Genomic DNA, 24,948 nt, shown 5'->3' with positions numbered 1-24,948 from the left:
CCATGTGGGATGTTACAGCAGTGGACACTAGCACTATGCGTGAAGAACTCATGCTGACATCCCATGATAACGCTGCTTAGAGTTTTAAAGGAGGACCTTTGTTCAGTAATAACTGTGAGAATCCAGCCAAAATTATAGGGTTAACAATTATTCAACTACAAGTACCAGAATGCCTGTGGAGCATTTAAGGCTTGTGAGCACGGGATGTAATTCGCAAAGAAACTCAGCTGCCGTGAACAAGAGCGTAAGGGTCGAAACGCTTTGGCGGAATTTTGGTGAAATAGCTGATGCCATTAAAATCTGTGATCCGAAAGCCCCATGAGAGGGCAGCATTTAGATTTATTTATAGTTCTATACATATATTAACACTAACAACCCAGATACTCAAACAGAGCTGTCCACTGAGAGCTGGGTAACCACGTGCCTAATCATCACTCACAACACCGAGGCACATGCACTTAAATCAATTTTCTACAAACACTGGGGCATCATCAAGACTGATTCTACACTAGGACCCATGGTTGCCCCTAGGCCTGACATCACCTATAGGAGAGCTAGTTCCATGCATGATGCTGTTGTTAGAAACAGCCCTGAAATAACTAATACCACAAATTGGATATCGGGTGTCAAAGGGTTTTTCAAGTGCAGCAACTGCAGGGTGTGCAGATTTGGAGTTAACACCACCCAAATCACGGCGGAGTTCAGGAACAAATCTATAGTGATCCAACAAAAACTCACTTGCATTACGGAATTCACAGTTTAAATTCTTACCTGCAGCTGTGGGCTCAGGTATGTAGGGAGCACTAAGCTCCAGATGCACCTACTTATCTTGCAACACATTAGAGCAATTGTCAACAGTGACCCGGCATATCCTGTTGCCAGGCACTTTAAAGAAACACATCACAACAATTTGTACCACCTTAAATACTGTGTAGTTGACTGCATCCCACCACTTGTGGGTAAAATAGAGAGAAATTGTTAAGACACTGTAGTCCAAGTATATAATTGAACTCAACACCAAGGCACCGACAGGACTGAATCTCAGTGAAGACCTTTACAACTTCCTGTAAAAGGAAATTCCCACAGTTGCATTTACACACTTTTGCCCATTTGACTTCTAAAAGTCGGCTGACTTTTAGTTGGTTGTCCAGTTTTTAACCTACTACATTTCTTGTTCTCACGAATAGGAACATTGTTTTAACACACTGCACCAGGCTCGCCAGTTCTGGGAGCAACTTTAGGGTTTAGTACTCGCACGTCACGGCACCTCAACACTTTCCCCCGTCCTACTTAACTTACTTCCAATATTATTCCTTAGTGACCCCTTTGTTTAGTAGATTAACATGCTCATATTTTATGGCCATTTAGTGAACAACACACATCACACGCAGACTTCGACATGCTCCATATGACTCTTATAACACTTAGGCCCACTCAAGTACCCGCACTTAGCATACATAGCAACATGACTTCAAATGTGTTAGTGCAAACTAGTTAACCGCATGGGCACTAACACTGAAAGGCTGCAATAGATGCGCTTCAACGAATGTTCCCCAGTCAGTGATGATGGAATACCTGGTTCCTTGCATTTTACCCGTGCCACATGGCATCCACGGTGGTTTTCAGGAACATATACTGGTGTTATCTCATCTAATTATAGAACTAGTTTCTATCACTGACACGACCTGGGAGACTATCATAATACAGTTTTCCACACATTGACAATGCCTCTATCTTTCCCCACACTTACTTACCTCTTAACACACTGCACATCACTGGAGGTACAGAATGCTGGGCCATTTGCACTGTTATATAGAGCACTAGTCTTTTGTCTATGTCGGTCACTGAAGTTTGATTGTTATTTTTGTGTCTTGTCATCGGCAGATGACATGATGTTTTTACTGCATGTTGCAAAATTGCCACGTTTTTACCATGTCACAATAAACATCGAAAAGTCACTAATAGATACTATAAAAACAATGTCTATTTTAAAAGCGCGCTATGTGATCAAGACCACAGGCTTGTGGTTGAATCGCGTCATCCTGACATGCTAAAGCAATAAACTGATTCATTGCATCTTCAACTGGAATCTGTGCCCTTGTTTGGCCTGTTGCGGTCGTTCACTGGGATTCTGGATATATATAATTAATAATCTTGATATATGTAATTATGTCTGTTTGCGTATATATACATACAGATTGCTGCTTTCCTCGGTCACCAAGCTATTGGAGGCTCGAAACGCGTCCGGCGATCAAATTATTCAAACACAAGAGAAACAGGTTTGCTTTGCAAAATAAAATAACTCTGCTGAGTTATCCGTTGTTGAGTGCGTCTCTGCATTGGGAAACTCGTATATATATATATATATATATATATATTACCTACTGGCGGTCGCCAGTAGGTATATATAGTTAGGATTTTTTCTCTATGGGTTTTTTGAAAATTCTATGTCTAATAACTTTGGCGTTTGTGGACGGAATTGGCTGAAATTTTCAGGAAAATGGCACATTTTGTTTCTGAGCAGCCCCTGAAAATTGGGGGGGGGTTCGTCCAGGGGGGGTCGAGAAAAAAGGGGGGTCCCAAAACGTGTTTTTAACATTGAGTTTTCCATAGGGCGGTTGGCCTCACTTTTAGCCCGAACGGCTGAATGGATTTGCACGAAACTTGGCAAAATTGTAGGGACTGGTAGCCCGATGTGCCTTTTGTAGGTCTCAATATATGTGCTACAGTGGATTTCGAGAAATTAACGTTTAAAAAAAGATATATATCTGTAACAGCGGACCGGGCAGCGCTCCAGGACGCGTACTTTTCGCGCAACGGAGCTTTGTGAAGCGAAGCTGATTGGTTCTCCGGCGTCTGTCAACATTCCAAACAGTCCGTAGCGGCCGCCATCTTGTCTCTCGGTAGGATCGAGAGACAAGAGGAGGCCAAAGCGAAGGGGCAAATGACCATAAGGGGGAATAGTAGATCCTCGCTGACCCCCTAGGTTTGATGTGGAGGTTTTAAAAGGGCCCCGCGGGGCAAAAAAAATAAATAATAATAATAATCGAACGGCTGAATGGATTTGCACGAAACTTGGCAAAATTGTAGGGACTGGTAGCCCGATGTGCCTTTGCTAGGTCTCAATATATGTGCTTCAGTGGATTTTGAGAAATTAACGTTCAAAAAAAGATATATATCTGTAACAGCGCACCGCTTCGCGTACTTTTCGCGTTACGGAGCTTTGCGAAGCGAAGCTGGTTGGCTCTCCGGTGTCTGTAAACATTCCAAACAGTACGTAGCGGCCGCCATCTTGTCTCTCGGTAGGATCGAGAGACAAGAGGAGGCCAAAGCGAAGGGGCAAATGACCATAAGGGGGCATAGTAGATCCTCGCTGACCCCCTAGGTTTGATGTGGAGGTTTTAAAAGGGCCCCGCGGGGCAAAAAAAAATAATAATAATAATAATCGAACGGCTGAATGGATTTGCACGAAACTTGGCAAAATTGTAGGGACTGGTAGCCCGATGTGCCTTTGCTAGGTCTCAATATATGTGCTTCAGTGGATTTTGAGAAATTAACGTTCAAAAACAAGATATATATCTGTAACAGCGCTCCGCTTCGCGGAGATAAAATTATATCTGTATTACCTAGCTGTTGCTAACACCAGTTAGCGACGGCTAGTAGGAGATAGCGACCATCTTGGGCCCCACTTTGCATGTGAGTGATATTTATCACTAATGACATGCAAAGTGGGCATGCCAAGATGTTAGCGACTGGAAACAGTCGCTAACATCGCTATCTCCTATTATCAACTTTTGGAAATATTCGAGATAAGCGCGAATATCTCCAAAAAGTAACAGCTGCCCTGAGCAGTTCTTAGCCATGTTATCCAATGGGAGGTGGATAACATGGCTAAGAGCATTAGCTCGGTAATGCATGAATATCGCTGAGTTTTCAGCGATATTAATGCATTGCGGTCGTTTTTTATCGTATTTGCGATAAACCTTGATAATAGCAAGGTTTATCTGCGATAATTTCTGACGGTAAAAAAATCTTTGCAATGCATCGTTAGGGATAAATATCGCTTAACTTTGGTAATATGCCCCAACGTCTGTTAACGTTCGATTCGAAGGAAATCAGGAAGTGTTGAAAAACATTGTCTGCGCCATCTTGTCTTTTTTCAAATGCCACACTTTTGTCGTGCACGGCAGCCATTTTAGATGCCTTGACCAGACCCACTCTGTGCACGCTGTCGATCCTTAGCATGGCTCCCCACCCTCGCAAGCATCTCACCCAGGCAGTGGTCACCCCCGCTCTCTGTCTTATGCATGGGTAATAAACCTCCCCCCATCTGCGCTGCTCTTCCCTGAGAATCACACCCTGTGCCCGCCCGACACCTCCCTTTCGCCCTATTCACTACCGCACCCTCTGACACTCCTTTTCCTCTGTGTCCGATTGTCCAGGCCGGTCCTAGGCTATCAGCTAGCCCTGCAGATGTAGTTTATGGCCACAGCTGTAAAGAATCACCCCTCTTCAAAGGAGTTATAGTAGATCAAGGCCCACACTCGATGAGATCCGTCACAGCAGAAGCGTTGCTATTATCTGAAAACCATCCTGTATTGTGATTGGGGAGGGGACCGAGCGTGAAGCGGAAGATTCCAGGGATGACTCTTTGTACATCAAAGTTTTTACAATTATGTGTCACATTAAAAATATATAGCACTCCGACAAAGTAGTAAGATTATAAAACTTTAATAATTTATAAATATATACAAGAAAACAAAAATAGTAATAACATATAAACATTTTTAGGGAAAAACAACGAAGTAGCGGTCGGCTGTGCGAATAGTCCCAACGCAGCACAACGTCCAGATTTCCGGCGTGGGTCGTCGCGGGGGGTGGGTCATCAGTAGCAAACTGTTGTGCGAATAGTTCCAAGGCAGCAGAACGCGCCGAAATCTAGATGACACGAAAGTGATGTCTAGTAAGTTGCCACCCAGCAAATAACGGCGTGGGGCGTCGCGGGGGGTGGGTCATCAGTAGCAAACTGTTGTGCGAATAGTTCCAAGGCAGCAGAACGATGGCACCAAGGTGATGTCCAGTAAGTTGCCGCACTGGTTTTGGTATCCTACAATGCAGCTCCGAATAACGGCGTGGGGCGCCCCGGGGGAGGCGGCGTGAACGGGCCTCTCCAGGTGGAGTGTCATCTGTTGTAGTGGAGCGCCCCTTTACCGTTTCAGTTGCCATTCCGTCCGTTTTTGGTCCACTGTGTCAAAAGCCGCAATTCAGCTGAGTTGCGCCCACTCTTGCGGTGCAGCGATAGGCGGCTGTCACAGGACTCTCAAAATGGCGGCAGGCTCTTTCCTTTTTGGGCCTGGTCCACTGAAATGGCCCTGGGACACCTTGGAAATCGGACGCTTGTCTGCTAGGTCTTGGACCCCATTCTCGAAAGCGTCCCCTCCGCCTTGAGAATTCATCAAAAGTTTTGGGGGCCCCGACTCCTGCAGGCTTCTGGTGGGGAGCGGCTGCCATGATTGCTCGCGGAATGACCACGACGGAGCTACGAGATAGTGGTGCTCTCATGCTGACGCCAGCTTAGTCTGAAACATCCAGAAACAAGGTGGGGCTTTCATCGTTTGGGAAAAAAAAAAAAGTTTTCATCCAATGAAAAGTGTTGTTTTTAGGTCATATGATCAAGCCTTCCATCATTAGGAAACCAAAAGTAAAATGAACCAATGAAAAGTTTTATAAACAAGTCACATGACCTGTTATGCGGCATAGGGTATAAAATGCGGAGAAAATACGTTGGCACGTGAGGCGGCGTCAGTAGCGGACCGATGTGCGAATAGGCCGAAGGCAATACAACACGCCAAGATCCGGATGGCACCGAGGTGGTGTCCAGCAAGTTGCAGCACTGGTGTGGCCATCCTACAATGCTGAAAGTCGGCGTGGGGCGCCCCGTTGGCCTGTGAGTTTGCGTCAGTAGCGGACCGATGTGCGAATAGGCCGAAGGCAGCACAACGCGCCAAGATCCAGATGGCACCGAGGTGGTGTCTAGTAAGTTGCCGCACTGGTGTGGCCATCCAACAATGCTGAAAGTCGGCGTGGGGCGCCCCGTTGGCCTGTGAGATGGCGTCAGTAGCGGACCGATGTGCGAATAGGCCGAAGGCAGCACAACGCGCCAAGATCCGGATGGCACCGAGGTGGTGTCTAGTAAGTTGTCGCACTTCTGTGGCCATCCTACAATGTTGAAAGTCGGCGTGGGGCGCCCCGTTGGCCTGTGAGATGGCGTCAGTAGCGGACCGATGTGCGAATGGGGCCAAAGGCAGCGCAACAATATTTTCTGACTGACACCACAAGGCGCTGAGATGCCAAGATCCGGATGGCACCGAGGTGATGTCTAAGTTGCGGACTGATGTGCGAATGGGGCCAAAGGCAGCGTAACAATATTTTTTGTATGGAAGATACCACTAGGCGTTGAGATGCCAAGATTCGGATGGCACCGAGGTGATGTCTAGCAAGTTGCTGTACTGGTGTGGTCATCCTACAATGCTGAAACTCGGCGTGGGTCGCCCCATTAGCCTGTGAGATGGCGTCAGTAGCGGACCGATGTGCGAATAGGCCGAAGGCAGCACAACGCGCCAAGATCCGGATGTCACCGTGGTGGTTTCATAGTTGAGAGGCACTTCATCTGCAGTGGGGCGCCGAGATCCGGATGGCACCGAGGTGATGTCTAGCAAGTTGCTGTACTGGTGTGGTCATTCTACAATGCTGAAAGTCGGCGTGGGGCGCCCCATTAGCCTGTGAGATGGCGTCAGTAGCGGACTGATGTGCGAATGGGGCCAAAGGCAGCGCAACAATATTTTCTGAAGAGAAGACACCAAAAGGTGCTGACATTCCAAGATCCGGATGGCACCGAGGTGGTATCTAGCAAGCTATGCAGTTGAGTTGTGTGCGCACTTGCGGCGAATAGGTCGAAGGCAGCATAACAATGTTTTTTGAATAGAAGACACCACAAGGCGTTGAGATTCGGTTACCACCGAGGTGATGTCTAGCAAGTTGCCGCACTGGTGTGGCCATCCTACAATACTGCTCCGAATAACGGCGTGGGGTGCCCGAAGGGGGGGGGAGCCGGCGTGAATGGGCCTTCCTAGGTGGAGGCTCGTCTGCTGTAGTGGGGCGCCCCTTTACCGTTTCAGTTGCCATTCAGCTGAGTTTCGGCTGCTCTTGATGCTACAGCAACAGGCGGCTGCAAGAGGACTCTCAAAATGGCGGCCTGTTCTTTGGATTTGGGCCTGGTCCACTAAAATGGCCCTGGGACACCTTAGAACTCGGACGCTCGATTTTTTTTTCCTTTCCTGTACATGCAAAAAAAGGTAAATGCCCGGTACGTTACACGCTTCATCTGCCACGATGAACTCTCCAGAGGAACCGAAAAAAAATATAGTTGTGGTAACTATACCATGCATCGTCATATGGAGAGGTGGCACCAATTAATTATAGTGCTGCATAAAAGAGAGATTTGGAGGAGAACCCCTGACCTGCTAGTACATTCATCAAAGAAGTGGCACTGAGAGCTTCAGAGGCAAGGGAAACGGTCCCAAATATTTAGAAGAACTTTGGAAAGATTAAAATGACATGTTTAGATTGTGGCAAATTAATTTCATGTGGACAGATGAGTGTTACTCTAATAAATACAGCATATGAACATCATCATAGTCGATGGTTGGTAGAGACATTTTGACTATATCCTAGACCTGCCCGTCCTCGCCCAAAATGGCGCCGGAATAAATGGGACTCGTAACTCCTTGTTGTGTACTGGTTGCAGAACCTTGAAATCACGAGATACGTATGCAGTTTTGAAGCACATGGCGGGCGGGGTCGAGAATTGATTGACTATTTCGACATCCCTATTGATATTAAGTTCTGATGTGTTATTGATTACTGTACTGTTGAAAGTTCGAATTAACGTCACCCATGGTACTTGCCCGCAAATGTATATCTAGATAATTTTATTGTAACTGGCCCTGTCGTATTTTAATTATAAAATGTACGTCCACCGATTCCGTAACTGTTAGACACCTTAGTTCTTGCAACCTAATGGCCCGCCCGTTACGTTCCTCTACAGTGTAAATGTCTATTCATCATATACGATTACAGTTTGCTCTGTGGCAGGCCCACGTGGTTATAGGCTCGTATTTGTATAATGAAATTTTCACAATAAAGGTTTTTAAAAGAAAACATGGTAGTAGTATATACATTGGTAAAGTTTTTAATAATAGTGACTGTTTTAGAATCATTAAAAGGCAAGTGAAATAAAGCAGACCAATTACATGAAGGGTAAAAGGTATAATACGAAGGAACGCAGTAAAGATAAATGGTCAAGGGCTGTTGTGTTTTCTATTCCTGCAACATAAAGTGATCGATAAGAATCTCATATTCAGGCGTATCGGCGACTAAGACAGCAGGTCGACCCTCTTTTGCTCAACGGCTCCGTCATGGGACGAAGAAACGCTCTTTTTCTCGAAAAAAGAATATATTTTACTTGCAGGACAGTTGTAAAATTTCCGGGAAAGTACATTAGCCTGGAACATTATAACATATATTTAAGAAAAAATAATGTTCGGAAGTAATGAAAAGCGTAATTTTTAGGTCATATGACCAAGCCTTTCATCATTACAATAAGAAAAGTAAAATGAACCAATGAAAAGTTTTATTAACAAGTCACATGACTTGTTATGCTTACGTTACGCGCTGCGCGCCCCGGATGACTTCCGGATGCGCTAACGCGGCGCGTCATATGACGCATTACGCGACAACGCAGGTACAGAATATAGTCAAAATGTCTCCACCAACCAGCGGTCGGAACACAACCCCTTTCAGCAGGCTAAATAGTTCTGTTAAATGACAACAGAAGTGACAGGCAACAAGAACCATCAGTCAAAGAGGGGAGGGCTAGTTCTTCTCTACCGGGTTACATTGGGGCGCTACCGGAACTGATCGAATTGGTAGTCTACAGTGTTTCTGGATGTTTCAGACTGAAGCTGGGGTTAGCATGAGAGCAGCACCATTTCGTAGCTCCGTCGTGGTCATTCCGCAACCAATCATGGCAGCCGTTCTTTATCGTTATTTTGGGCGGGGTGGGTGGCGGAGCCGAGCTGTTTTGCAGCCATCATTGTGTGGAGTTCAGTTCATCTCACTAGTTTTGTATTTGTCATGAGGGGTTGTTCCTAATGTTTCTATTTTAGCGAGGTCAAAAAGAGATCCCATTAGTGGCCTACTGATTTTGCTCGATTCCTTTTCTTTTTTTTTACACGATTTTTCGTTATCTGCAAAGACTAAACAGAGTATTGCGACTCTGTGTTTGTTTGTAAATAGAGAATGAACCAAAGAGAACTAATTCTAAAACAGTAAATACTTGGATAACAATCAATCAAATGGAGAGCGAAGCAGGCACGACGGATTACAACGGGGGCAAAGGCCTGCGTTAACTACCTTTCACTATCTGCAAAGAGAGAGTACTCCTAATAGAAATGAGGGGGGGGGGGCACCATTCAAAGCAGATCAGTGTGCATAAACACGAAAATGTTTTCACTTACCACGTACTTGACATTCGACAGCTTATGATATTTGCTATTAAAAAACCATTGAAATTCACTGAAAAAACCATAGGTTATAGACCATATATAGTTAGGAATTAACATTTACAAAACCTTGAAAATTCACTGAAAAAACCATAGGTTATAGACCATATATAGTTAGGAATTAGCATTTAAAAAACCTTATTTTACTCACACAACCATTGAAATTCCATATATAGTTAGTTGCACTAACTATATATCGCGCACCCGCAATCCACTGCTGATCATGTCACATATTACATCATTCATGACATGGTCAGTGACATCACTGATGACATCACTGATGACATCTCAAATGACATCACTGATGACATCACTGATGACATCTCATTTGACATCATTCTTGTGCTAATACGATAAACCTCTTCAGACTCTAATATAACCTTAGATACACTCAGTGTATACAGACACTCACACACTGCCACTCATCCATGGAGTTACTCACACACCCAGTCAGTCATGCAAAGAAACAATCTCACCTCCATTTCTTCAACTATACAGTTAAACACACCTTACTTATTGAAACATATACTAACACATATTTACTCTCTTATACAATCCCTGATACAAGTTCACAATGATCGATACAACCACGCACTCATTCAGTGGCTCTCATGCACAGTTATTTATATATGCCAACTCTCACATGTACTGTGTTTTACATATGTACTTACTATGACATGTAGCATTGAGATATCCATTCACTCATCAATACACTCATGCACACAGTCAACTGCCCATGTAGCTGTTTCCACATGCACTCTTGAACTCATACACCTAGTGAATAAACTGCTCACACATCTATGCATAGAGTCACACACCTTCCAGCCACCCCCACACAAACTCAATCTCCCATAGAAATACTTGGGCAACCAATTAATAACACATATAGCCTCTCGTATAGCTAATGATCAACACATGCAGCAGTTTACAGAACAACAGACATAATGATGCACAAATTAAGACAGTTTAGTCACTAACCCATGCATTCAGTGAGACACATTTAATCACTCACTCATACAGTCAGTCACGCACCTACTAAATCCTTCATCCAGACACTTATACATCCACTCATTCTTCAATATGTAAGACATATTTTAACTTTACAGAAACATACAGTCACTGGATGTTGTCATCAGTGATGTCATCAGTGATGTCATTTGAGATGTCATCAGTGATGTCACTGACCATGTCATGAATGATGTAATATGTGACATGATCAGCAGTGGATTGCGGGTGTGCGATATATAGTTAGTGCAACTAACTATATATGGAATTTCAATGGTTTTGTGTGAGTAAAATAAGGTTTTTTAAATGCTAATTCCTAACTATATATGGTCTATAACCTATGGTTTTTTCAGTGAATATATATATATATATATATATATATATATATATATATATATATATATATATATATATATATATATATATATATATATATATTTTACACCATTGCTTCTTTCTTAAATTGGGTGAAATTATGTCTCTTTGCGTATATACATACAGATTGCTGCTTGCCTCGGTCACCAAGCCATTGATATAGGTATTTCCGGAGTTATCACCCAAGCTACTCTATAGACTAAGAAGTAGATCTAGATGGATTCTGCATTCCAGCATTCAAATACATGCTAGCCGTAGCCAATGTTGCTGTCGAACTCTTGAGGCACCCTGCCGTGCACAAGGTTAGCCTAGACAGTAAAGTACGTAAAGTTCATCATTGATTATTCAGTATCATTGCCTATATCTCGAGGCAAAGATAGACGTGTAAATGCAAATGTTAAATGTCTATAAATTGGACAAGCAGCAACTCATGAGAACTGGAAGAGAGCACTTCAAGGACAGTCTCATTAAACAGACATTGCAAAAATGGGCTTAAGAATCCATGCAGTATGGCAGAAGCTTTCTGTGATCAAGTATAGCCGTTATGTGATGCCAACATCAATGCACATGTACTCTTCCTGCTGGTGAATGCCAGACACAAGTACATTGGGAAGACCAATTCCATGTGAAGGTGTGGTACCCTCTCCTTTTTTATTTTATTTTAAAGGTTTTATATAGCGCTGGCTAGACCCGGAGGTATCCGAGCGCTTTACATGAGTATCAGATCCTAGTTACAGGTTACATTGTTACAAAGGTTACACAGTTATTAGAGCATGGCAACATAGTTACTTGTAAGGTTTAGATAAACAATAAGCACAAATAAGTAAGGGGAAAAGCAGGCAAGGGGAGAGATTCAGGGGAGAGGGGATAGGAGCTAGAGAAGTAAACAAAGAGAGAAAGAGTACTAAATGGGAACATATTTAATTAATGAGTTTTATATAGTGCTAGCGAGACCCGAAGGAATCCGAGCGCTTTACAAGAGAAACAATAATGTTGCAATCAGTTAAAAGTTACATAAGTATCAAGAAAAGCATTTAAAGAGCATCCTTAGGTCCGGTGCCTCGGGATCACCATGTTAGGGTCAGGCATAACGTGATCAGTGAAGGCGGTGATTGAAAAGCCCCCTCTGCCACCCAGAAAAAGGGCCGCCTGGCTTATGCTGACATTGGGCAGGCATGAGGGTCCCCAATTTAATAAATCCCAGGGCTGTGCTGCTTCCTGGGCGCGATAGTACAGGTGCCTATCCGCTAGCGCTGCATGAAAAAGTAGATCTCTCCATCAGGCTTTCCGGGCAGGACACACGGCACGTCTGCCGCGGCAGGTCTCCCCTCCCGCTCGCGCTTGACTTGCGTGGGACCCAACTACACCCTGTCGGGGGAGCCGTCTACATCTACCTGGTTAAAAGAAGTGAAAGTAATAGCCACCCATGGCCTAGTTTGCTGGGATTAATGGCTCATTGGTTTAGTACATCCTCTTTACAAAACACAAATGTTATGATATGTTCTATGTATAGAGAGTTACTGACCAATACTGGATCTCTGTACCATAGCTAAGGTATACAGGACACCTACTATCACCAAGGATCAAACATATAAGAAGACATTTCTGGTGTCCACATCATAAAAATACCAAGTTGAAATGTTTTAGATTCAAACTGAATTTAGTGGCATAAACTGAAATGGTGTATTAGGGTGTATTCGAGTTGGCCATCTACACCTTCCTCATTGAATACTGGAATGCCCTGCATGTTAGTATTGTTGATTGCCACTTACAACATGCACAATCTGACTTTAGAATGACTCTACAGTCCCTCTCGGTCAGAAATGTTTTATGATTTCAACTTTGCAAATCATTGAGCTACTCCTACTCCAGCAAGCATGTATTCCTTTTTTTGTTAATCCACGACATAACATATAAAAGGATGGATTGTCTCTAACATTGTTTAGCATTTACCCATTTCTTCTGCATATGAACGAAATTGTTACATAAATCCCAAGTTATCAAGTGCTGATTCAAACTTTTTAGGTGGAAATGCCTTAATTCATAGGTTATGATTTTTTGGCAGTGGGCAGCTACTTATTTTCAATTTGATTGTTTTGCTTGTTTGGGTAGGTTGAGAGCACCGCAATGTAATTAAGGTGTTGGTTAATTCATTGGAAATAATGCTCCATATAAGTACAGCAGATGACTAATGAATCTCATGAAGTTGTTTGTGAAAGAACTATGTCCAGTTCTGCTCACTTCACTCAGGTCATAGATGAATGAACCCTGTGTGCCAATTCCATGCTGTATTCAACTTTAGCTCCATTCTTTCTCTTGCAACGAAAGCCAAAAGAACTGTAGTTTACAACATTCAGTACTCAATATGTTATGTTAATCTGGACTGATGGCATACCACCACAACACATTTATTCATGTATGATGCAGCATCCTCCCAATACAGCATCCTCCCACACTTCTCCTGAATGCCTCCAAATCAGTAAGCTTTTCAACTGTGAGCCATTCTATATATTATACACTCTAGCATCGGTATGTTTAATAAAACACTGCCCTGTTATTATACAGAAAACATGACTGAAAAGTTTCTAAGCTACGTACTGTTAATGTACATTTTGATCAGTTCTCTGTCACTATCATTCAATGTCCCAGCAACACAAATGGCTTCTGTACCTGCAGTTAAAGGACTGCTTTAAGCAAGGTATGCCCCTTTTCTACACATTAAATTGTGCTATTTTGCAACGAATGAGCTGCAACGAAAACACCCCTTCTTTTTTTCCTCCATTACAACACAAGCATATCTCTCACATCTTCCCACATCATGTGTCTGCTTTCTATTCCACAAAGTCATATGCTTTCATGGCCGCTCCAAACATTACCAACACTACTCACTGTTCTATGCCCCAACCCCGCTTTATATGTTTTCTTAGGCCTAGCGATCTTTTACCACCCTACTTCCCTATCCCCTTGATTAAACACAAAGCAAAGATGAATACAAAACACTGAATTCCTTCCTTCATGATTCTGTATAAGGAGCACCCGATAAACTGCAACACGGTAGCTGTCATGACTTACCATTTGAACTCTCACCATCCCTCACTACACTATCATCGCTGAGTGTTGTATCCGTCCAAACGCTGCTGAAGCTGTGCTTTACATACCAAATTCACTGGACTTTACCACATGGCTCATAGCAGTGAAATGGGCTGAGTAGTTGGCCTTCTCCTGCTCAACACTGCCCCATTTTTCAAGATTCACTACGATCATCACCACTTTCAGTGTGTATATTATGTCCATCCATCATCTGCACACGTGGAAACATTGTTTCCTCGTGTTTCTAATGCACACCAGCATGGCAGTCCACTCATTCTGATCATGTTGTTTCAAACCTCTTGTTCACTCCTCACCCCTCTGTAATCATGCCGTCATATACATGTCTGTCTCCAGCCTTAACCCAAAATCCTGATCACTAAACATAAATATTCCGCAAACATTGTGCCATTATGCCTACTTCAAATTCATAAGAACATCATAAATGTTTGAACTTTGTTTCATTTGAAGAGCTCAGCAGAACGTTGAGAACTAATTTTGATATACACTATTCCCCTGCAGCCATTTTTCCACAGACTTGGATCGTCTCCATCTATTTGAGCATTAAAAGCCAACAAGAGTGCAACCCTTTGAAAATGGAGAAAAAACTCAATCACCGGACACCTCATGTCTACACACAACTAGAACACGCTTACATTTCTCCTCCCAAGTGGCAGTATCAAATCTCCCTACTGCAATAGCCCACTTTCCTCACTGCACATCTACACTCAACATCTTAACCACTGCATAAAGAATCTTGTTTCCCCTCTCCTCACATACCTGTCTCTTATTCTTCCCCTTCATTTCTTCTTCTCCTTTATCTCTTCTATGATCTTGGACATTAGAAGTAACCATAAAACATGCCTTTCCAGACCACGTCCTTCCTCCTACAGCTTATGTAATCTTCCTTTCTGATAGATACATCTGCCGTGTGGATTCCTCACCTTGTGAATATCCCCCTTGCGTCAGCAACGTTCGGAATTTTTTCTTCGTAGCACGCCGGCGTGGACGACGTCATAGGAGCACGGCATCGCGCGCGACTCCGTCTGACGTCACCGACTCCTTATTAGGCCCACGTCGGCGTGATGACGTCAGTTCCCTTTTTTCCGCGTCTTCGACGCTAACGGTTTCTGGGATCTTCTGCGATACTTAGTGTCTTCTACTATTAGAGTGTTGCTGTTTTTTCCTTTAATTCTTCTTTCTTCATCGAAGATGTCGTCGAGGAAGACAGGATTCAAGCAATGTGGGTCCTGCGCTCGCATGATGTCAATCACCGATCCTCATGGCGATTGCTTATGGTGTCTTGGATCGGACCACGATGTTAAGAACTGTCGGTCCTGTTTCAAGATGAACCCTAAGGCGTTATGAGAACGTGAAGCAAAACTTCTTCTTGCGAAGGTAAAGGGAAGAGAGACTGGAAGATCTTCGAGGTCGACGTCGAGACGCTCGAAGTCGAGGCAAAAATCACGCTCGAAGTCTAGATCAGCTTCGAGGTCGAGGTCCAGAGCGAAGTCGAGATCCAGGGAGAGATCGAGATCTGGATCCAGGTCGGCTTTGGGTCACGCTTCGAGCTCTTCGAAGAGAAAACACAAGAGGAGAAAGCACAGCTCTAGGCATCATTCCGGAAAGGAGTCTTCGGATTTGAAGAAGTCTCGTAAGCATCATAAGGACTTCGTTTCTCCTTCTCCTGTTCAGTCTCTCGGATGTTCCCCGACTCCGGAACAAGAACCGGATCCGGTGTCTCAACATTCTTCGGAGAAGAAGAGATAGTTCCTCGAACTCCGACTCCTATGGAAACTCCCATGGATCAAGAGGGTCAAAATGAGCCTATGTCGGAACGTCCTCCTTCAGAACATCCAGTAGGTTCTTACCCTCCTTTTCCTGGTCCTGGACAGGACCCCTCGCATTTCCTTAATGCGATGTTTGGAGTTTACTCGAGAGCAATGTACCCCACTGGTGCGCCTGTTGGTCCCATGGGTCCGTTGTCTTACAACTTGGGCATCCCTCAGAGTTACGCCCCAGCTCCATTTATGCCATTTATGCCGGCGCCACTTACACCTTGGCTCGTTACGGCTCCGCCGAGGTCTTCGACTCCGCATGCGGCTTCGCGGGCTCCGGATCGACCTCGTGGGTTGGATCGAAGTGCCACGCCAGTCCGTGAGTCTCGTCTTCCAGCTGCCCCGGCTCCTCGCTCGACGTCGGAACCGGCTCCGTCGGAGTCGTTACCGGATCCGTCGACTTCGGTTCGTGTGGAGTGGTCAAGGCGCAGGGCTCAGCGTCTCTTGGAAGAAAAAAGGAGTGAAGATTCTGATGTGGAAGAGGGTGAGCTTCTTGATCAGGATGATTATTTTGAAGACCTACATAGTGCTAGTGGTCTGGAGCTCTCTCCTGAGTGGGGTTTGCCTTCAGTTTCTGATGCACCATCTAGGGAAGTGGCGCCCTACCATGTTGTTATTAGGAAGGCTGCAGATCTTCTCAACTTAACATTACCTACTGTTGAGTATAAGCCAAACATCCTTACTGAAGTTTTGCACTCTCCTTCTTCTATTATTGAGCCTACATTGCCATTCACTGAGGCTTTAACTGATGCGATAAAGGAGGTCTGGAAGAGGCCGTTGACTGCTCCTGCTGTTTCGAGGTCTGTTGCAAGACGCTACAGAGTAGCACCTGGTGACCCCGAGTTTCTCTCTTCTCATCCTTCACCAGAGAGTCTAGTGGTACAGGCCGCTTGTTCCAACAGGTCTGCAGGTTCTTTTCCCCAGGTGCCAGCAGATAAGGAATCTAAAAAGTTGGATCAGTCTGCTAAGAAGATTTTCTCCTCAGGTAGCATGGCTCTGAAATCCACTAATGCTACTTGTCTTTTGGGGAGGTATGTCCATGCATTTATGGATTCTGTGAAGCAGTTATCATCTAAGCTTCCAGAGGAGGATAGAAAGTACTTTAATGAAGTGGTCTCCGATACTCAGGCTGCGGCACGCATGGTAATTCAGAGTGGCATGGACACTGTTGATTCTGTTGCCAGGATTATGGGCTCTACTGTTGCCACCAGGAGAGCCGCATTGCTGAAATCCTCTGATTTCTTGCGGATGTGCAATCCACGTTGCTGGACTTACCCTTTGACGCGACTGGCCTTTTTGGAAAAAAGGCAGATGTCGCTTTGGAAAGATTTAAAGATAGCCGGGCTACTGCAAGATCTTTGGGTCTCCAGACGAGAGGGTCGGCAGTTAGGAAGTTTAGAGGTTTCGGTAGATCCTCTTTTCGTCCCTTCAGGCAAGGCCAACAGCAACAACAGCAGCAGCAGAACCCTCTGTACAAATCCTATAGGGGTAGACAGCAGGGTCGTGGACGTCGGGTCTCCTTTTCCTCCACTTCCTCCAATAATGCCCAACCCCCACCCGCATCAGCAAAGCAGCCCTAGATCCACCATTCTGGATCATGTGGGTCCGGTAGGGGGTCGGCTTACTCATTTTCTACGAGATTGGGAATCGGTTACATCAGATCTTTGGGTTCTCAATCTCGTAGAAAATGGGTATGCACTTCCTTTTCAGGAGTTCCCTCCCAATTACCCTCCTTGCCAAGGTTATTGTTCGGAGGACCATCCTCTTCTCCTGCAGGAAGAAGTCCTGGCACTGTTCAGAAAGGGTGCTATAGAGGTGGTTCCAGAGCAGGAAAGGGGTCAGGGGTGCTACTCCCGGTATTTCCTGATACCCAAGAAGGAAGGCAGACTTCGACCAATCCTGGACCTCAGGATTTTGAACCTCTAGCTCAAACAGGAGAAGTTCAAAATGCTCACACTTGCACAGGTTCTTCAAGCGCTGATGGAAGAAGACTGGATGGGGTCGATCGACTTGCAGGATGCGTATTTTCACATCCCAATCCTGAAGTCGCACAGGAAGTATCTCCGTTTTACGGTGGGATCGCAACACTACCAGTTTGCGGTCCTTCCTTTTGGGCTTACTACTGCGCCTCGAGTCTTCACCAAGGTGATGGCAGTGGTGGCTGCGCATCTCAGAAGATCGGGGATTCCTGTGTTCCCCTATCTGGACGACTGGCTGATCAAAGCGGAGTCGCCGGAGAATGTGCTTCATCATCTGCAAGAGACAACTCAGTTGTTACACAGGTTGGATTTTTCGATAAATGTACCCAAGTCTCACCTGATGCCCTCCCAGCGCAACCTGTTCATAGGTGCAGTACTGGACACTACTGTATGTCGTGCATTCCCTCCTCCTCAAAGGATTAGCGACATACAGGAAATGATTCCTTTATTTTACAGTGGAGCGGTCGTTCCAGTCCTGAAGGTCCTTCGCCTGCTCGGTCTGATGGCTTCTTGCATTCTGTTGGTCAATCATGCACGCTGGCACATGAGGGCACTCCAGTGGTGCCTCCGCAGGCAGTGGTATCAGCACAACGGAGATCTCAGGGAGTCAGTGAGGATCTCCAGAGAAACTGCAGCGGATCTGTCTTGGTGGGGCGTGGAAGGCAATCTGTCTCAAGGAAAGCCTTTTCAACTTCCTCCATCGGTGGCCACAGTGATAACGGATGCATCCACTCTAGGGTGGGGTGCTCATCTGGGGGACCTGGAGGTCAAAGGGCTTTGGTCTCCAGAGGAAAGGTTGCTTCATATCAACCTTCTAGAATTGAGGGCGATACGTTTGGCGCTCAAGGCCTTCCTCCCTTCCCTTCGCGGTCAGTCAGTTCAAGTCCTGACGGACAACACGACCGCGATGTGGTATGTCAACAAACAGGGAGCAGTGGGGTCACAGTGTCTCTGCAGAGAGGCTCTGCGTCTCTGGTCCTGGGTTCAGGACCATCGGATTTGTCTGATGGCAAATCATCTGGCCGGGGTTCTGAACGTTCGTGCAGACAATCTCAGTCGGCAGTTCTCTGCCGACCACGAGTGGAGGCTCCATCCGGAGGTGGTTCGCGACATCTTTCAGATGTGGGGGATTCCTCGGGTGGACCTGTTCGCCATTCGCGAGAATGCTCACTGCCTGTCATTCTGCAGTCTCCAGTTTCCGATGCAAGGAGCCTTGGGGGACGCGTTTCAGTTGAGTTGGAAAGGTCAACTCCTTTACGCGTTTCCTCCCATACCCTTGATTCCTCGGGTTCTGAGGAAGATTCGCCAGGACCGGGCCCAAGTCATATTGGTCGCCCCGGATTGGCCAAGAAGGGTGTGGTACACGGACCTTCTCCACCTTTCCTCTAACCCGCCGCTCCGTCTCCCTCACAGGGCAGACCTCCTCTCTCAGATGGAGGGGCAGGTTCTACACCCCCACCTCCAGACATTACACCTCCATGCCTGGAGATTGAACGGGGCAACTTGAATTCCTTTTCTCCCACACGATGTGGTGGATGTCATTCTTTCTGCCAGGCGTGACTCCACCAAGTCCATTTATTCGTATAGGTGGTCTAAATTTGTCTCTGGGTGTAGGGAGAGGGATGTTGATCCTTTGAAGGCTCATTTGTCTGACATTTTGCAGTTTGCTCTTTCTTTGGCGCAGCAAGGATTTGCTGTTGCCATGGTCAAGGGGTATCTTTCGGCTTTGTCGGCTTTTCTTTGTTTGCCGGATCAGCCCTCTCTTTTTAAGTCTCCAGTGGTTTTAAGATTTTTGAAGGGACTCACTAATAGATTCCCTCCTACTCCTTTTGTTATTCCTCATTGGGATTTGAATCTTGTGTTAACCTATTTGATGGGTTCCCCCTTCGAACCCTTACACAAGTGTCCCATGAGGCTTTTGTCTTTCAAGACTGTCTTCTTAGTAGCAATCACCTCGGCAAGGAGGGTGAGTGAGCTTCAGGCTCTTAGTTCCAAACCCCCATTCCTGACCATTCATGCTGAAAGACTGGTTCTCAGGACCAGGGCTGCTTTTCTGCCTAAGGTGGTAACTCCCTTCCATCTAGGACAATCCATTACCCTCCCTACCTTCTATCCTCCCCCTCACCCGTCTAAGGAGGAAGAGAGGCTACACCGTCTGGACCCTAAGAGGGCGGTGTCTTTTTATCTGGACAGAACTAAAGACTTCCGGATGGACGACCAGCTGTTTTTTGGTTTTGCTGGCTGCAAGAAGGGCAGAGCGGTGCACAAGCGCACACTTTCCAGGTGGATAATCCTGTGCATCAAGATTTGCTACTCACTGGCGGGTAAGGACCCTCCTGAGGGTATTAGAGCTCATTCAACTAGAGCAAAGTCTGCAACATCTGCTTTGTCTAGGGGTGTACCTGTTGAGGACATTTGCAGGGCCGCGACTTGGGCCTCCCTCCACACTTTTGCGAAGCATTACTGCTTGGATTCTGAGGTGAGGAGGGACGGCCACTTCGCGCGTTCTGTTCTCCAAGATTTCCTGGTATAGCAGAGTGGTCACCCTCCTCCGGGAGTGGGGACTGCTGTGGGACTCTATTCACAAGGTGAGGAATCCACACGGCAGATGTATCTATCAGAAGAACAAGTTACTTACCTTCGGTAACGCTTTTTCAGGTAGATACAATATCTGCCTGTGGATTCCTCACATGCCCACCCGCCTCCCCGTTGTCCACTCTGCTATACCTGGTTTTATTGTTTGTATATATTTTGGGTTTTGATACCTTTGCTATGCACTGTGTGCTATTATGGTTTGTATTTACTGTGTACATTGTATATATGCATATTTGCTGTCGTTGGTCCGTCCGTGTGCCTCGAAGGCATGGAAAAAAGGGAGGAACTGACGTCATCACGCCGACGTGGGCCTAATAAGGAGTCGGTGACGTCAGACGGAGTCGCGCGCGATGCCGTGCTCCTATGACGTCGTCCACGCCGGCATGCTACGAAGAAAAAATTCCGAACGTTGCTGACGCAAGGGGGATATTCACAAGGTGAGGAATCCACAGGCAGATATTGTATCTACCAGAAAAAGCGTTACCGAAGGTAAGTAACTTATTCAATTGCTACATCTAGCTATTTCTTTTAACTCTTGTTTAACCAGCTGAACTAATACATATACAGCCAACTTGTCCTGCGACCCACATGACTCCTTGAGTTACCGAATCATCAAACTCCTTAGACTCTTCTTCCACTCTTTTCTCATATCTTAGAACAGGCATCTATTCACCCTTCTATTGCCTCGCCTGTATTCTTTTCTTTTTCAATCTTTTCACCACATTTGCTTTGTTGTTCACCCTGCCTTATTTTCCACACTATCCAATCTTCATTTAAAAGTTTTGGCATTAGCTGGTTTTAATTTCATCTCTTTGACTGCTCTTTCTCAGTCTCTTGTTGCTACTCACTCTCCATCCATCACTTCTGCTAGTAACCCATAGGGCTTAGTTCTGGATCCTTTCCTTTTCTCTGTCACTTCCCTCAGCCAAATCAGTTCCCTTGACTATTATTATCTCGATAGTCTAACTATACAACTCCTTACCTACGAATGCAGTCTGTTACTCAAGTCCAACTGTGTTTTTAACGCTTTGTCGACTGCCACAATGTTGGTGATCCAACATTACTGTTTTCATGTTACTCATGCCCTACTGGGTTTTTAATGCTTTTTTGACTGCCACATTGTTTATGATCTAACAACGAATACATATTCACAAACACAGTAGAATTAAAGAGCTTTTCCAGGGTTAGGCCACCTTTGGAATACTATGTTACATGCACTTTACTACCTATACACTTTAGAGGATGCAAACTGTTCTCAATGTGGCTACCTCAGAATTTCAAGCGCAGCTTTATGCCTACCTTCAATTGCCTTCACCAGCATTTCCCTTTGTGCATTTATGTTTGTTTGGGCCCACCCATTTATTCTAGATGTTGGATTTCTCAGGAATGTATTTAATACCAGTTGCCATTTTCGGTTTGTACTGTTACTTATGCAGATTCTGTATTGATGTTGGCCCGAATTGGAACACTTTATTTTCAATTGCATGTTAAAAGTCTAAACCGGTAACTTATGTGTTCAATCTGACTTATTACTAATTAACTGTTTCCACCATTTAATTTGTTTTCTCTTTCTGTTTCTACTTACACTAATTTACCTTTTGTCTTTCTCTTTCCTCCCTATTTCCCCACGCTACATTTCCCTCTTCTCTCTGACGTTTCCCTTCCTTCCCTTCCAACCTCTCCTCACAACCCCATCTTTCTCTTTTCTCCGACGTTTTACTTTAATTCTCTTTCTTTGCCCTGCCCCTCTATGTTCTCTATGATTCCATTCTCTCCACTTTATTAAATATATCCTAATTTCATTGTTATTATTATTTTTTCCTTTTCTCACCTTTGAAATGGGATCTTATTTTTCCCACATACGTTCATTCTTCACCTTGTTGACCCCATCAGCCTTGAAAAAGCCCACGGCCCAAATAGGCCTTTTGGACGAAACACATGTTGGCTGTCCTACTATACTGTGAAAAATGAAATAAAACTTAAGCACGCTCAACTTCTTAAGAACGTCTGAATTTTCTTATGAATATTTATTGACAATTGAGATGGCACAAACCTCTACCTCTCTTCATAGTAAATATGTATTTATGAAATGTTTGTTCTTACTCTCTGGTCTGTGTTAAATATCCATCACATACCTATTTCATAACACTATTGTTCCCATCCTAACTTAAGCATCATGTAACTGATGTTATGGACAGCACTTCCTGCTTTTCAAATAAATAAGCACCTCCTATGATTATTCTTTGATGTACTACCTTTTTGTTCCTCATCTATAATTACTGCTTACCTTTTATGTTTTCTCTGTTTGTTACCACAACCTCCAATGTCTTTTTCCAGTTTTATTTAAGTGGTTTTTGGGTAGTACATGGATTTCAAGACTGTAACTATATAGAAATACTTTCTTTATATTTATAACGTTCATACATTTTAATTGTAATATAACTAGTGCTCCTGCTTTCAAGTTTTTACTTATTTTATACACAACTACAAATGGGTGTTAATGATTCCCAGTCAATATTCATTTTTAAAATGGAAACTGTCTGGTGAATTCATTATGTATGGCTAGATAGTGCACTGAAAACATATTGATATCTGAGTATGAGTTTGCATTTACCAGTTAAATACATGTTTAACTCTACTTGCTCCAACTTGATTTTTTCAAGGACCAAGAAATAGAAATAAATAGGAGATGCAAAAAAAGCATAAACACAGCCCAAAATATCATGTAAATAAATACTTAAATCCAGGGCTCCTACATAAAATGTAATCAACTACATTTAACACAGACAGTTACATCAAAGATTGTATGCTTAAAAAAAGGTGATACACCTACTATACTGCTCCGGTCAATTGCTTGTTCACACCATCTTTGAATACATGTAACTTCATTGTGGGAAGCACATTTAACAAACAAAATTTTATCTGTGATGATACCAATACACGTATATCATACTTTGCTTTTGGGATCTGGAACTTAAAGGCAGGTATTTACGGCTTGCCATACATGTATAGAAAATACATTGCATATGGTTCGGTCTCCTGCCATACAATAAACATGTATGTCGTCTTGAACCTCTACCTTTAATTATGTGAGCCTCTGTTAAATTGCCTATAAATTCATAGTGCATGCTAAGTTATAATGTATCATATTATTTATTATTGTGGAGAACAGGTCAGTCTAGCAGTCATGTCAGTGTACCTTAAGGATGGCACTCCAAACTTCATGTAGAAGAGTATACATCTTAGATAAAAGTCAAATGATATACCAAATATAAGTGGACGAGCATTCCAAAGGCTTATCGAAAGAGGTTAATGTTCAGGGATTTCTTGACCTTGAGGAGATGTCTTCAGAGCGTAGGGAAAAAGGAAGCAATTGTCTGATTGTGTTGTGTGAAAGGTAAGATCAGAGCAGTCACAGGGAGGGGGTGGGAGTTAGAGGGGTATTATTCCCCAGACTTCTCTGTTTTCAGAGACTGCATTCCTGCTGCAAAATATATTTATATTATTTACCTTAAAGCAAGCCCGTCCACCAGAAGTGATGAGCGGCTTAGCTCTGGATCCTGCCATTTAGCTAGGGTTTTAGTAGGGAGGCCAGTTTAAATTCTGTGGCTGAGCACCACTGCAAGAGCAAGGACAATCATTTGAGTTAGAGGCAGGTTATGTTGTAAGACACAAAAGGTGAAACAATTGTTATGAACATAATTGTTCACTGCCTGGATTTATGTTCAGAACAACACCCAGATCATGAACAGAGCGAGAGATGGTGGGATCCCACAGAAGGAGGCCCGTCAAACAGGAATTAATTTGCACTGCCTGGATCAAGAAGTAGTATCTCTGACTTTGAGTATTTGAGGCCTAGCTAGCTCAGGTGTATCTCGCTTTTGGTGGGACTTAAGCTTTTCCTTGACATTTAGATGAATGCTTAGATCATTAGAAATACATTTGGGTGTTAGAAAATTCTGTGATAAGTACATGAGTATGGTTATAAATGAAAGAATAGGTAGAGTAATTTCCCTTTTTCTTGTCTACAGGGAACCCTGGACCATCTGTCTTTCCTGACGAAAAGGTTGTTCCTGTTGGCTCCAACATGACATTTTGTTGCATACTTGGTGAAGGAGAGAAAGTGACATCCCTGGTATATGGAATTAAAAAATATCCAATTATTCCCCTCAGCAGTCACAGCAGTGCAATTAAAGTCTCCGACATGAATGTTTCAGATTCTAGTGGTGCAAATATTGTCTGTAATATGGAATATGGAGCTGTTGTTTTTGTTGGATGTGAGTATCATCAAATCTCCTAAACCATTGTTTGTACTGTTAATCATAAAAACACTTTCTCTTTTCACATCCTGTCTAAAGCGATATCAAGTACATCTGGTGTTAGAAATTGGGTTTCTGGTTGACGGAGTGAAGCCCAACTCAAGCAGGAACCGCAATATTTCAGGGT

At 44.2% G+C, this 24,948-nt stretch overlaps 1 protein-coding gene across 2 annotated transcripts in view; it reads left to right on the top strand.

Annotated features, from left to right (window-relative positions):
* Positions 1–24,948, top strand: part of LIFR (LIF receptor subunit alpha) — a 682,553-nt gene that overhangs the window by 444,814 nt on the left and 212,791 nt on the right. For both annotated transcript variants that reach the window (XM_078674980.1, XM_078674981.1), the window contains exon 8: positions 24,534–24,779. In XM_078674980.1, the coding sequence (XP_078531106.1) occupies positions 24,534–24,779 (246 nt within the window). The remainder of the gene's footprint in view (positions 1–24,533; positions 24,780–24,948) is intronic.

Source organism: Lissotriton helveticus, chromosome 2_1 (genome assembly GCF_964261635.1).
Source record: "Lissotriton helveticus chromosome 2_1, aLisHel1.1, whole genome shotgun sequence".
In the NCBI taxonomy this organism is placed as follows: domain Eukaryota; kingdom Metazoa; phylum Chordata; class Amphibia; order Caudata; family Salamandridae; genus Lissotriton; species Lissotriton helveticus.
This window is presented reverse-complemented; position numbering and strand designations above follow the sequence as displayed.